General features: G+C 37.1%; 1 protein-coding gene across 1 annotated transcript in view; it reads left to right on the forward strand.

The window, feature by feature from the left end:
* Positions 1-14397, forward strand: part of Usp32 (ubiquitin specific peptidase 32) — a 131118-nt gene that overhangs the window by 87124 nt on the left and 29597 nt on the right. The window contains exons 16-24 of the mRNA XM_050119575.1: positions 185-339; positions 1636-1717; positions 3474-3548; positions 5625-5763; positions 5990-6095; positions 7220-7393; positions 9022-9196; positions 9946-10097; positions 13475-13586. Coding sequence (XP_049975532.1) covers positions 185-339; positions 1636-1717; positions 3474-3548; positions 5625-5763; positions 5990-6095; positions 7220-7393; positions 9022-9196; positions 9946-10097; positions 13475-13586 — 1170 coding nt within the window. The remainder of the gene's footprint in view (positions 1-184; positions 340-1635; positions 1718-3473; positions 3549-5624; positions 5764-5989; positions 6096-7219; positions 7394-9021; positions 9197-9945; positions 10098-13474; positions 13587-14397) is intronic.

The raw sequence follows: 14397 nt of genomic DNA on the forward strand, positions 1-14397 counted from the left end.
TCCATCCATATTCAGGTTTTTCATAATATTCTTCATTTATAAGATTATTAAACATTTACTTCTTACTTCTCATCATTGTTTTCTAAATTACCATGGTCACCATTGCTGAAACCGGTGTTTTATGTTTGTTTGTATATTCTTTTAATGTCTCCTTTTTTCCTTATCATACCTACTATAACTATAGGAAATGTACCTTCTCCAAATGCGCCTCTAAAGCGGGTATTAGCCTATACAGGCTGTTTTAGTAGAATGCAAACCATCAAGGAAATTCATGAATATCTGTCTCAAAGGCTTCGCATCAAAGAGGAAGATATGCGACTATGGCTATACAATAGTGAGGTAAGAAACATCTCAGATTCATGAAAAGTCTGATGTTAAATTATGCTGGGGATATAGTCCGGTGGTAAAGCACTTGTTCAATATAAACTAGGCTCTGGGTTTCAAAAAAGAGTTTAACTGTATTTCATAAAGAAGAGAATTGTCTGTAGTAGTTATGCTAAAAGCCATTTCTGGGTTCTCAAAGAAAACTTTAGAGTTTTAAGTTCTGTATACATACATGTAAACATTTGTCACCTGAGATCATAATGACAGTTAATCAACATGAGCAAAACAGTACCATTTTTATAGATTGCTGTGGCATTATAAAGTTACAGCAAATAGTCTTATATTTTTCTTTTATTTTGTTATGTTTTATCTGCATGTAATGTCTGTACCACGCACATACCTGGTGCCCATGAAAACCAGAAGAGTGGTCAGATTCCCTGGAACTGGAGATACAAAAGGTTGTGAACAAAGGGTGCAGGGAAGGAAGCCCTGGAGCTTTGTAAGGAAAAACAAGTGGTCTTAACCACTGAGCTCGGTCTCTAGCCCGGTCTTTTTTTTTTTTTTTAAGTAGATTTCTTGTTAGATTTCTTTTAAAGTTGCTTATGTACGTTTAAAATACAAACAATGTAAAGTACATAGTAAAAATTCTTTATTTCCATCCCTGACCTTTATCTTCCACCCTCCACAGAGGCAATGCTATATTAAATGCTTGTATGTTCTTCATAGTATATTCAGTATTGCTTGTATTCTAAAGCTGGGTCGTAAGTATAGTTTCCCTAGTTCTCTGTTCTCTAGTATATTCTTTCTTGTGTCCTGCTTTAGTCACCATTAAGAAGCATAATCATATAGGAATTAAGGGCACAGTTTGTGTGCACAAGGAAGGAAAATATGAGTAGCAATAGGGAAATAGGTAAATTCAGTTACAAGTTACATTACTAAGAGTTAAATCCTTATTCTGCCATTTGTTAGTTTACAGCTGAGGCAAGTCACTTAACATTCTATACCCCAGTTTTCACAGTAAAGGGAATGAAGCTTTATTTTCTGCAAGTTCTGTTGTCCTGGTGAACTTTGGTTTGGTCTGTAGTGACTTATTTACTCCATTCCACAAATTATATATAATTTTGTTTCAGCAACATGTAAAATTTTAGAACACACCATCATTCCGTCATTTTGTCCCCTAAACTATAAATTTGAACAACTAAATATCTGTAAAATGTAAGTGCAAAGGAATAGTAGTTGTCATTCATTTTTATTTTTGTATTTGTTTCAAGTTTACTAGCCAAATTAACAGAAGCATTTTCTTCTCTACAGAACTACCTGACTCTTTTGGATGATGAGGATCATAGGTTGGAATATTTGAAAATCCAGGATGAGCAGCACCTGGTAATTGAAGGTACAGAATAGAAATGCACATCTATTTGTAGTAGTGGTGATGTATGTGGGGGAGTCTTTAGTTTTGTTAATGGGTTTTTGCTGTGTGTTGGGTTAATTTGGGGAAATTGTTGTTTTGTAATTTTGAGACAATCTCTTATAGCCCAGCTGGCCTTGAACTTCACTGAATAGATGAGGAAGATCTTTTACTTTTTACTCTGATCCTGCTGCCTCTGCCTCCCATATGATGGCATAGATTAAGTTTTAGCTTAGGGTAAGACTACAGAATTACTCACTAAGTAATCCCATTTTACAATTTTCTCAAGATAGTTAGCATTATATTCCTTATGTTAAAGCAGACCCACTGAACTCCTAGTGTGTTTCTTACCTACTAGATTGTTTCAGAAGAAGAATGGCTGTTTATATGTAGCCTTAGGCTGACCAAGGAAGGAAAATGTGGGTGGCAACAGGTAAATTCAGTTGTAAGTTACGAAGTTTTATAAAATTTTCAGACTACCATTTTGAGTTAAGATACCATTTCTCCCCCAGTACTGGAGAATGAACCTAGGATCCCATGCATGTGAGGCGTCCTACCAACTAAGTTTTGTTCCCATCTCCTATCAGACTCTAGTATTCATTAGCACTGGCCCCTCACCAACAGTGCAACTTCTGTACTCACCGATGATTTACACACGAAGCATTCATGTTGAATATAATGCCTCATGAAAACACTGCATGTGATTAAATTAGTGGATTGCATCAACAATTGTTAATTCGATGGAAAGATTTCCATATTTCTGATTTTTGTTTGTTTTGTTTTTTGTTTTTTGTTTTTTTTTCAAGATAGTGTTTCTCTGTGACAGCCCTGGCTGTCCTTGGACTCACTCTATAGACCAGGCTGGCTTTGAACTCACAGAGATTTACCTGCCTCTACTTCCCGAGTGTTGGGATTAAAGGCGTACACCATCACTGCCCAGCATATTTCTGATGTTTTAAGTTTGGGAAATTTTACTATATCTAAACTTCAATTACTTCTGTAGATGTTTAAATATAATTTTACTTCAAGTTAGTACTTGAAGTAGTGTCTTACTATTATTTAAAATGACTTTAAAATCCCCAGTAGAAAGAGTAGAATTGAACAAACTATAATGATGATGATGATGTGTAAAGATTCTTGATGAACTCCATTATTTTGTACATTAACCAGAGAGAGAGAGAGAGATCAGTGAACCAAAAAAACAGTAAGGGGCTAAGGATGTAGGGATGTAATTCAGTTAGTAGACTTGTTGCCTGGCATACATGAGATTTTTTTTGTTTTGTTTTGATTTTTGTTTGTTTTAGTTTTTAAAGACAGGGCTTCTCAGTGTGACCCTGACTGTCCTGGAACTCTATAGATCAGGCTGGCCTCAAACTCACAGAGATCTGCCTGCTTCTGCCACCACCACCCCCAAGTGCTCGCATTTAAGGTATGCCACCACTGCCTAGACTAGCATGTATGAATTTGATTCCTACTCCACATAAAACCAACTATAGTTGTAATACCAGCACTCAGGAAGTGGAGTCTGGTTATCGTTGGCTACACATAGATATAGCAAGTCTGTGGCTAGCCTGGGCTACAAGAAACACTCAAAATATAAAGAATTGGAATGATTTTAGATTTACTAAAATTTACTTGATTTTTTTTAAGTTCTGGTAATAGAAATAATTTTTTAACATGGTTTTTTGAGTGATTGAATCATATGGGTAAGAAGTTAATACATTCCAATCTGTCTTTCCAGTTCGCAACAAAGATATGAGCTGGCCTGAGGAAATGTCCTTTATAGCAAATAGTAGCAAAATAGATAGACATAAAGGTAAGTCGGTATATTATTTTTACAGATTTATTTTGTTGTACTTGGAGATACTTTCACTATGTCATCTAGACTGAACTTGAATACTTGAACTTAATCCTCCTACTACCTCTGGAGAGAGGCCACCACATCTAACTTAGACAGTTTTAAACTTACTCTTTTTTGTTCTTTCTAACTCTGCAGTTAAATAATTTATACACTGGACATAGTGATATACTTTTGTCATCCCAGCACTTGAGATAAAGCAGAGATCTAGAGCAGTCTGGCTCAAAGTAAAAAATTCTGTCTCAAAAAAAAAAAATTAATAAGGGCCAGGAAGATAGCTCAGATAGTAGAGTGCATAGCATAGGACTGTGAGGATCCAAGTTCACAGCCCCCCACCCATGTAAAAATTAAGTCACTGTAGTACATACCTATAATCTCCACACTGTGGAGACAAAAATAGAAGGATTCCTGGCCAGGCGGCTCTGCCAATTAATGAGCTCCAGGTTCAGTGGGAGACCTTGTCATAGAAAGTAAAATGGAGGAAGAAACCCACATAATCTTCTGATCTTCAAATGCCCACATATACACATACAAATAATGATTCACAAATATATTTTTGTTAATTTGTTTGTTTTAAAAGACAGTGTCTTATGGGAAGTGATGGGATGGGTATGACCAAAATACATTGAATATGTATATAGAATTCTCAAAAATAATTATTTTAATTTCTGAAGTTTATATTTTACTTTATGTGTATGAGTGTTTTGAATGCAGTTATGTCTGTACACCACAGGTGTTCCTAGAACCCTTAGGGTTCAGCATATTAAATCCCTGGGCTTGGGACAGTTATGAACCTCTACATGTGCTGAGAATCAAACCCAGGTCCTCTGGAAGAGCAGCAAGTACTTTTAACTACTAAGCCATCAGAACCACCCCTCAAAGAATAAATTGTTTTAGATTTCCTTTCCTTTAAATCTAAGATCTTACTATATAACCCAGACTACATGGTTTTTCCAGTACTGCCTTCCTAGTGCTAGAATCATAGGTGTGTACAACCATACCCAATATAAAGTCATCTTTGGAGAATTTAATTCTGGGGTGTTTTTCTTGTCGTAAACAGAGTCTCATATTGACTTCCTGATCAACCTGCTTCTGTCTCCCAAGTATTGGTGTTATGAGCATGCCTACCACAAGATACCAACAGCCACAATTAAAAACAACACTTGGCTATTTCTAGGTTACAGATGAGCAAGGATCATCATGCTTGCCCAAGAAACTCCATGAAAAACTGATGTGAATGACGTGATTAAAAAAATGTAAGGGGCTGGAGAAATGGCTAAGAGATCCTGAGTTCAATTCCCAGCAACCACATGGTTGTGTAATGAGATTTGGTGCCCTCTTCTGGCCTGAAGGCATACATCCAGGCAGAATACTGTATGCATAATAAATAAATAAATTATGTTTAAAAAGCTTTTAAACTGGGCAGTGGTGGCATACACCTTTAATCCCAACACTCGAAACCATCTTGATCCACAGAGCAAATTCCACAGCAGCCAAGGCTATGTAGAGAAGCCCTGTCTCAGAACACCAAAAAAAGAAAAAAAAAAAAAGAAAGAAAGAAAGAAAGAAAGAAAGAAAGAAAGAAAGAAAGAAAGAAAAACTGAAAGTAAGGTTAAAGAAAAAACCCTCACCATTAATCTCCATTTATCTGACAGGGCGATAATGGCACAAGCTATTATCATTTCAGCACTCAGGAGGCAGAGGCAGGTGGATCTCTGTGAGTTTGAGACCAGCCTGGTCTACAGAGTGAGTTCCAGGACAGCCAGGGTTACACAGAGAAACCCTGTCTCAAAAAGGAAGAAAAAAAAAAAATTAAATTATCATGTTGGAAGCCAGTGTTGTGGCGCATGCCTGTAATGCCAGTACATGGAAGGTTAATGCAGGAGGATTCTTAGTTTGAGGTCAGCCTCTGGTGTAAGTAAGTTTCTGTCAAAAATAGAGGGAAAAGAAAAGTAACACAGTTGAAGTTGAGTACAAATGACCATTCCACAGCATGTTGTTATAGCTAGGTTCTTGTCTCATTATTTGTTGCAGTTCCCACAGAAAAGGGAGCCACAGGTCTGAGTAACCTGGGAAACACATGCTTCATGAACTCAAGCATCCAGTGTGTTAGTAACACACAACCACTGACACAGTATTTTATCTCAGGGAGGCATCTTTATGAACTCAACAGGTAATACTCTTTGACCCACTAGCAATTTATTTTCTATAGCTTTGATCTAAATCCAATATTGCTTAAATCTCCTCTCCCTTTAAAGTGAAGGAAAAAATGTTATTTCATTGCCTTATCAAATATGAATAAGGGCCAAGGGATATGTCTTTTGATAGGTAGTTTTGTGCCCACATGATTGTAAATTATGGAGAATCTATGGCAACAAATTTCCCTCTCAAACTTCTAGGACAAATCCCATTGGTATGAAAGGCCATATGGCTAAATGCTATGGCGATTTGGTGCAGGAACTTTGGAGCGGAACTCAGAAGAATGTTGCCCCATTAAAGCTTCGGGTAAGCAGACTAAAATAATATGAAAATATTATTATTCCCTAACGGTTCTTTTATCACTTTTATTGCACATTTTCTCTATTTAGCTTTCTTAATCAACTTTTAAATTATTTTACTAACTATCCTAAATACCAAATTTGCATAAAATCAAATAAGTGGAAAATACTGCTGTATGTGTAGTGAACAGAGCGAAAACACTAAAACAGTACATCTTTGAGACATTGTTCATTTTACAGATTTACCAACTCCTTTGCTTGTGTGAAGAGCAAACTTTTTTGGTACTCCTTGACTGCTAGCATAGGCCACCTAATTATACCTGATAGATTTTTAGCATTGATAAGATAATTCAGTTGTAAGTCCTGATAATTAAACACTATGCTTTTTGGCCTCTAATCTAACAGTAAAACCTAAGATAGAACAAGACCAGAATAGGTAACTAGAAGAAAACCTTTTTATACATTAGGAAATATTTCAGGATGGTCACTTGCCATTTTACTATTTCTATAAATAAAAATTTTATAAATATAAATTAAGCATCTCTGTGAATAAAGAACTGTTTGCTTTGATAGTATCTTAGAGTTCTGTTGCTGTGATGAGACATCATGACTATGGCAACTTATAAAGAAAACATTTAATTGGGGCTGGCTTACTGTTCAGAGGTTTATCTCTTATCATGGTGGGACATGGTGGCATACCGTGATACTGGAGAGGTGGCTGAGAGTTCTACTGCTGGATAGGCAGATAGCAGGAAGAGAGAGGGACACTGGACCTGGCTTGAACTTCTGAAACTTCACATCCCACTTCCAGTGACACATTTCCTCCAACAAAGCCACACCCCCAATAGTGCCATTCTCTGTGGGCCCTTGGGGGCCATTTTCATTCAAACCACCACACGGATGGTAAACTAGGAAATATTCTTATCGAAATGCCTCTCATTTTTTTGTCACCTGAGATTAAAGTTAGAAAGAGTAAATTCTTATCCAGAATTTGTTTGCTAAAGGAGAGGAAGACCAAATATTATGCCATTTACTTTATTTCTGATGTTTATCAATGATTGAATTATGGAACATGCTTGTTCCAAATTTTATAAGATAGGAAATAATGACTGCTACTCCTCCTTTTTATAGTGGACAATAGCAAAATATGCTCCCAGGTTTAATGGGTTCCAGCAACAAGACTCCCAAGAACTTCTGGCTTTCCTTTTGGATGGTCTTCATGAAGATCTCAACCGAGTCCACGAGAAGCCATATGTAGAACTAAAAGACAGTGATGGACGACCCGACTGGGAAGTAGCTGCAGAGGTTTGTTTATTTTGAATGTCTTTTGTTGTTTTTAATGAGTCTTGTGTTCTACTGACTTAGCTAGACACTTTTTTTTTTATGCCTTTTGGTGAATAAACTAGCCAGTGTATGTGTGTACAGGTAATAATAGGGGTTAGTTTGTGTTGGCTGTCTTCTTAATCTATGCCCTATCTTATTTTTGAAATATGTCTCTAACTAAACATGTAGTTCACTGATTTGGCAGTCTGGCTAGCCAGCAGGTTCCAGGGATCCTTCTGTCTCTATCCCCCCAGCGCTGAGTTTACAGGCATGCCCCCAGGACCCTAGGTTAACATGGAGTGTTTTTTGTTGGCCAATAATTCCTGGGCATGTGCAGTGTCACTCTATTCGAGAAAACTAGTTTTGACACTTGTAGCAGCTACTAACTGCACATAGCTTCTTAATTTGGCCTTGGATTTTGTGCTCTCTTCCCCTTGTCTGGTCTAAGATGTTGTCTGGTTTGAACTTAGGCAGGTCTTATGAATGCTGTCACAGTTTCTGTGAATTCATATGTACATCCAGCCCTGTTGCATCTGGAAAACCCTGTTTCCTTAGATTTATCTTCCACCTCTAGATCTCATTTTTCTACCCCCATCTTCTCATAGATCCCTGAGCCTGGAGGCTCGGGGTGTGATAAAGACATCCTATTTAGGGATGAGTGCTCAAGAGGTTCTCACTCTTTGCATGTTTTTCTGTTGTGGATCTCAGTCTTAATTCCCATCTACTTCAAGAAGAGTAAGTAAGTCACTGATCTATGGATATAGTAGTATGTTGTTAGGAGTCATTTTATTTCAATATTCATTTAGCAGAAAACTGTAGGTTTTCCCATGGGGCCTATCATCTATCTAGTCTCAGATTCTTGGCCTCATTAACTGTCAAATACAGGTTCAATCTCAAGGAGCAGGCCTTATATCCAATGGTGGTTGGTTATTCTGAAAATATTTGTGCCACTATTGCATGAGTGGATATATCTTGCAGGCAAGTCACTATTATAGTTCACAGGGTTTATAGCTGAGTAAGATTGATGGTTCCTTTTCCTGTAGTGTGTATAGTGCCTTCCGGTCAGTAAAAGTGAAGCTTATAGTTAAGAACCAGCTCAATTTCTCCATGTTCAATGGCATAAGTATGTAGTATATTCAGCAATAAAATCTTATGGTCAGATTGTACAGAGTAACAAAGAGCAGTGGCTTATGTTTGGGGAAGTCTATAGGATCTCTTTGGCCAACAATTCAAAATGATGTAACCCATTCCTGGATCTACAGGTTTTATTTGGTAGTATATAGTGTGTAGTGGGTCTCTTTATGTAGCTCTGACTGTCTTAGAACTTGCTGTGTTGACCAGGCTGGTCTCAAACTCACAGAGATCTGCTTTCTCTGCCTCCAGAGTGCCAGAATTAAAGATGTACACCAGCTATGCCTTCCTTGGTTTTAAGTTTCTTATAAAGCAGTAAATACAATGTTCTTACCACAATTATATGTGGCACCATTTAAATTTGAATAAGAGTATATTCTGTGGTTATTTAAACCCAATATACTTAACCAGTAATTTTAGATTGTATAGAAAGGTTTATCTTTTAAATTTGAAAATAAAATTTTGTTTTTCCTTAATAGGCCTGGGACAACCATCTAAGGAGAAATAGATCAATCGTTGTGGACTTGTTCCATGGTCAGCTAAGATCCCAAGTCAAATGCAAGACATGTGGCCATATAAGTGTCCGATTTGACCCTTTCAATTTTTTGTCTTTACCACTTCCAATGGACAGTTATATGCATTTAGAAATAACAGGTAGGTTCTCCTTCTTATTTTGCTTCTCTAGGATCACTAATTATAGGCTCAATGTCCTTTATGTATGGCTAGAAACCAAATATGAGTGAGTACATCCCATGTTCCTCTTTTTGGGTCTGGCTTACCTCACTCAGGATAGTGTTTCCTATTTCCATCCATTTGCATGCAAAATTCAAGAAGTCCTTGTTTTTTACTGCTGAGTAGTACTCTAATATGTATATATTCCATACTTTCTTCATCCATTCTTCCATTGAAGGGCATCTAGGTTGTTTCATGAATTAAAAAAAAAAAAAGAAAGAAAGAAATAACAGGTAGGTCACAGAGTTCTGAAAAACCAATTCATTTTTTTTATTTTCCAGCCTGAATTTAGTTATTTGTTTGCAATGAGTTCTCCTAAATATGAGTAGTCAGCATGTTATAATCAAGCACTCCACATTAAGGCACAATTTCAGATACCAAAGGTTTAGAGCATGGGCCTGTTTTTGAGCTCATTGATGCTTTTCTTAATGCCAGTCATAGCAGAAACTCTGAAAAGCTTGTAAAGCCAATCAGACTTCTTTATCAGATGAATATTAAAAAAAAATCTTGATTTCAGTCAGTATTATTCCTAAGTTTTACTTTAGCATTTACAAAAAAAAATCTAGGCTAAAATATTTGCTGTTTGCATGTCGGATATATCTGTTGTGTTTTGTAAGACTTTCCTTTTAACCTGCATTTTACTAATAAAAAGTTTTTGTTTTATTTACTAGTAATTAAATTAGATGGTACTACCCCAATACGATATGGACTAAGACTGAATATGGATGAAAAGTACACAGGTTTGAAAAAGCAGCTGAGTGATCTCTGTGGACTTAAATCAGAACAAATCCTTCTTGCAGAAGTAAATAGTTCCAACATAAAGGTAATATTAGTTGTTCTTTCTAGGAAATATGATTCTATTCTTCAAAGATAGGTTTCTCGGTGATTTCAGTTATTATGTTAATGCATTATGATTATATTGCTGAGCTCCCACAGTCTACATCACCCTCAGCACCACTATCTTCCAAGCCCCTACTTGAATGACCCATTAAATCCTGCTTAAAGCATTCAACTGCTTTCCTAATCCAAAATTCACATTCTGCCAACAGAGTGGTCAGGCCCATCACAGCAATATCCCACTTCTGGTACCAGCTTCTGTCTTAGTCAGTATGTTGCTGTGATGAGACACCATGGCCAAGGCATCTCTTATAAAGAAAGCATTGAGTTGAGGCTTATTTACAGTTTTAGAGGGTTAGTCCACTATCATCATAGCAAGGAGCAGGGTGGCACACAAGCAGATTGTTGCTGGAGAAGTTCTACATACTGATCAGCAGGCAGAAGGAAGAAAGAACGACAGTGGGCCTGACTTGGGCTTTTAAAACTACAAAACCCACCCCCAGTGACACACTTCTTCCAACAAGGCCACACCTTCTAATTCTTATCAAGTAATACCACTCCTTAATAACTAAATGTTGCAGGGAGGCTGCTCATTGGTTTCTGGCTACTCAGCCCCCGAAATAATCACACAGAAACTATATTTATTAAATCACTGTTTGACCCTTTAGCTCTAGCTTCTTATTGGCTAAGTCTTACATATTAAATTAACCTATTTCTATTATTCTGTGTATATCCATGAGGCTGTGGTTTACTGGGTAAAGTTCTGGCGTCTGTCTCTGGCAGGGCTACATGGCTTCTCTTTGACTCCACCTTCCTTCTCTCAGCATTCAGTTTAGTTTTCCCCACCTAGTTCTGTTCTACCCTGTCAGGCCTAGCCAGTTTCTTTATTAACCAATGGTATTCATATCATAGGGGGGGTATCGCACATCACCTCCCCTTTTCTGTTTAAATAAAAAGGAAGGTTTATAACAAAACAGGTATCAAGCAAGAATTATAGTTACAACATTTATATCTACTTTATCTTTTATCATAACTAAGGAAAACTATAATAACTATTCTTCAACTCCATCAAAGACTTTAGAAGAATATAATATTACCTAAGTAAACAGGAAGTACATTGTAAACAACTTCCAAAACTCTAGAATTGGCAGAAACATCTCGCTGTCTGGACAGTCACCCAAAGTTCTGTCATTTTGGGTCATCCATATTCAGCCTACTGACCCATAGTATCTGGCAGATTTTTCCATGAAGCAGGAAATTTCAAAGACAGGTCTGCCCATATTGGCAGTTTGTCAGTCACTTTCTTCTGTATCCTGCAGAATGTCTGACAGTCTCTTTCATGAAGCAGGAACCCTAAAGGACAGTCTCACCTTTAGGCAAGTTGAACAGTCATTTCTCTGTGGGTCCTGCATATCCAGTTCACACAGCATACCATCAAGCAGTCTAGGCAAGAGCAGTTTCTTGCCCAAGTGGCTAACAAACTCCATAGGGAGCCTCTTCAATGACCATCATCCTCTTGAAGTAATTGGTGCTGCCAGGAGATGTGCCTCATATCATGAAAAGTCCAAAGTTTAAACATTTTAAATGCCATATTCTATAGTCTTTGAAAGGTTTGAAGAATGCCTATCCATCTGAAATACATATCTGTCCACCTAGAAAATCTAACATGACTACAAACTTGACTATTATAGATGACTCTCTATTTACCTATACTTCTTAATTATATATTACATTAATGAGCTACACAGTCATAATACCTTAATCAAGAGCAGAAATATATATATACAGTATAGCAAAATTGACCTTAAATTTGTAACAATAAACCAAGATCTTTACCAATGCAAATTATTCATATGTATATCATATCTCCCTCTAAATGTAAACAAATATTTATAAACAATATTTGGGAATATGTGCACAGTTTTCTCCAAACTGCTTCTTGCTGTTTATTGGGCGAAGTAATTTTTTGAGTGGTGTTCAAGGTGACCTTTCAGGGGGGCTTGGTCCATCAAACCATATTAGTCTGGAAATAATCCACAGGTTCTGATTCTCTGTGGAAACAAAAAAAGAAGCTCTTTTCCAAAGCAACATATCCTTATACGCAAATTCTAAAGTCAAGATACCTTCATAATATACAGGCTCATATAGCTTAGCAGCCCATACAATGAAATGTCTGTTCTTAGCTCCTTCACAGTCAACAAATTTAAAGATAGTCTGGAAATAATCCACAGGTTCTGATTCTCTGTGGAAACAAAAAAAGAAGCTCTTTTCCAAAGCAACATATCCTTAGACGCAAATTTAAAGTCAAGATACCTTTACGTTGGTTTAGCTTAGCAGCCTATACAATTAAATGTCTCTTTGTACTTAGCTCCTTCACAGTCAACAAATTTAAAGAAGGGGCCGGGGCACTTTTAATCCAGCACTCAGGAAGCAGAGGCAGGATCTCTGTGAGTTCAAGGCCAGCCTGGTCTACAAGAGCTAATTCCAATACAGGCTCCAAAGCTACAGAGAAGCCCTGTCTCGAAAAAAGAAAAATTAAAGAAAACACAATAATATACATAATCTAGACAACTGTCTATATTCTTATTCCTCCCTCTCCCAAGCCTACATACATTTATCCAACACTGTGACCCATTTAGAGATGGGAGGGGGTCTCGGCATTTTTTTTTTAATTTTTTATTGATATTGGTTCCAGGAGATCTAACACCTTCATACCAATGCACATAAAATAAAGTTAAATAAATAATTTTTAAAAAAAAGAGTGAGAGAGAGAAGGAGAAACCACCATCCTAATACCTCATCCCTCTAATCATCTGTGATTACTGATTCCCGCCTTCTGAACAAAGCCCATCCAGGTTAACATTTTTGTTATTGTTGTTTCTCTGTGTAGCCTGGCTCTTTTCTGGAAAGTGTGAGCCATCACACCCAGGCCGCATTGATTTTTTTTTCTTATATAAAATGTAAAGAAATCTGTTGGGGTTTACAGTTTGGATAGTTGAGACAGAATGTAAAATTCGCAGTCACTCACAGCATATGTCCTTTCCATGGACAAGGATAAGGGTTTTCTTTAGCAGGGGGGTGAATTGTAAGTTTATCCAGCATTCATCTTTAGTTGGTCAAGGAAGATTGTTTTACTGTGGTGGTGGTGGTACACCTTTAATCCCAGCTGAGGTAGAAGCAGGCAGATCTCTGTGTGCTCAAGGTCAGCTTGGTCTACAATGAGAGTTCCCAGACAGCCAGACAGAACCACCTAGTGAAACCTTGTCTTAAAAAAATAAAATAAATAAAAAATAAAATTTCTCTACATCACAGATAATTTTTCTATTTTATTTAAAACCTGTTTTTTCTTTATTCTTTTTGTAGAACTTCCCTCAGGACAACCAAAAAGTTCGACTCTCAGTGAGTGGATTTTTGTGTGCATTTGAAATTCCCATTCTTGCATCTCCAGTCTCAGCGTGTAGTCCAATACAAACAGGTAACCTAGACCACCTCCTCGGGATCTCAGTGTTCAATTTTGGTGTAGGGCCATCAGAATAGCTCAGCTTGATAAAGGGACTTGCAATGATCTAAGCCTGATGACCTGACATGGTGGAAGGAGAGAACTGACTCCTGCAAATTGTTCTGACTTCCACATGCATGCTGAAACATGTGCTTGCACACACATATGTGTACACACACATAAATGTAATAAGATTTGATCTAAGAGGTTTTTATATATATAGTTTGTTTTGTTTTCTGAGACACTCAGGGCTACACAAAGAAGCCCTGACTGTCCTGGAATTGTCTTTGTAGACCAGGCTGAATTTGAATCACAGAGATCTGAGTGCTGAGACTAAAATCACAACAGAAACCTTTTGACTGGAGCTTTTTTGTTATACTAAAAAGAATTTCTTTTTTTTATTGTGCTATACCTTTTTCTCCTCTCCCCTTCCTTCCTCCCCTGTCCCCTAAAAAATTCTTTGAGCCTAGCAGAAATCTTTGACTGGAGATTTTTGTAAGAATTCTAATAATCATTTAACTCCGATTTTTCTTGATGAGGTACCTAAAATTCAGAACCAGTAAATAAACAAGCTAAGTAATTCTTAGCTCATAAACATACCATTAACATTCATAACCCCTTATCTTTTCATAATGGTAAGACAGTATAAAAAGAACATACTACATGTTATGAGTTTCCCAGAAACCACCAGGAATCTGAGTTCATATGCAAAAAGAAAGAGCTGTTAATTTCAAGCTTGAGCCTGGGCTCTCCATCCTCTCCAACACAGCGGCTGAATCAGGGAGAG

The sequence above is a fragment of the Alexandromys fortis genome, unplaced genomic scaffold (assembly GCF_014885135.2).
Source record: "Alexandromys fortis isolate MF-2015 unplaced genomic scaffold, M_Fortis_MF-2015_v1.1 scaffold_173, whole genome shotgun sequence".
In the NCBI taxonomy this organism is placed as follows: Eukaryota; Metazoa; Chordata; class Mammalia; order Rodentia; family Cricetidae; genus Alexandromys; species Alexandromys fortis.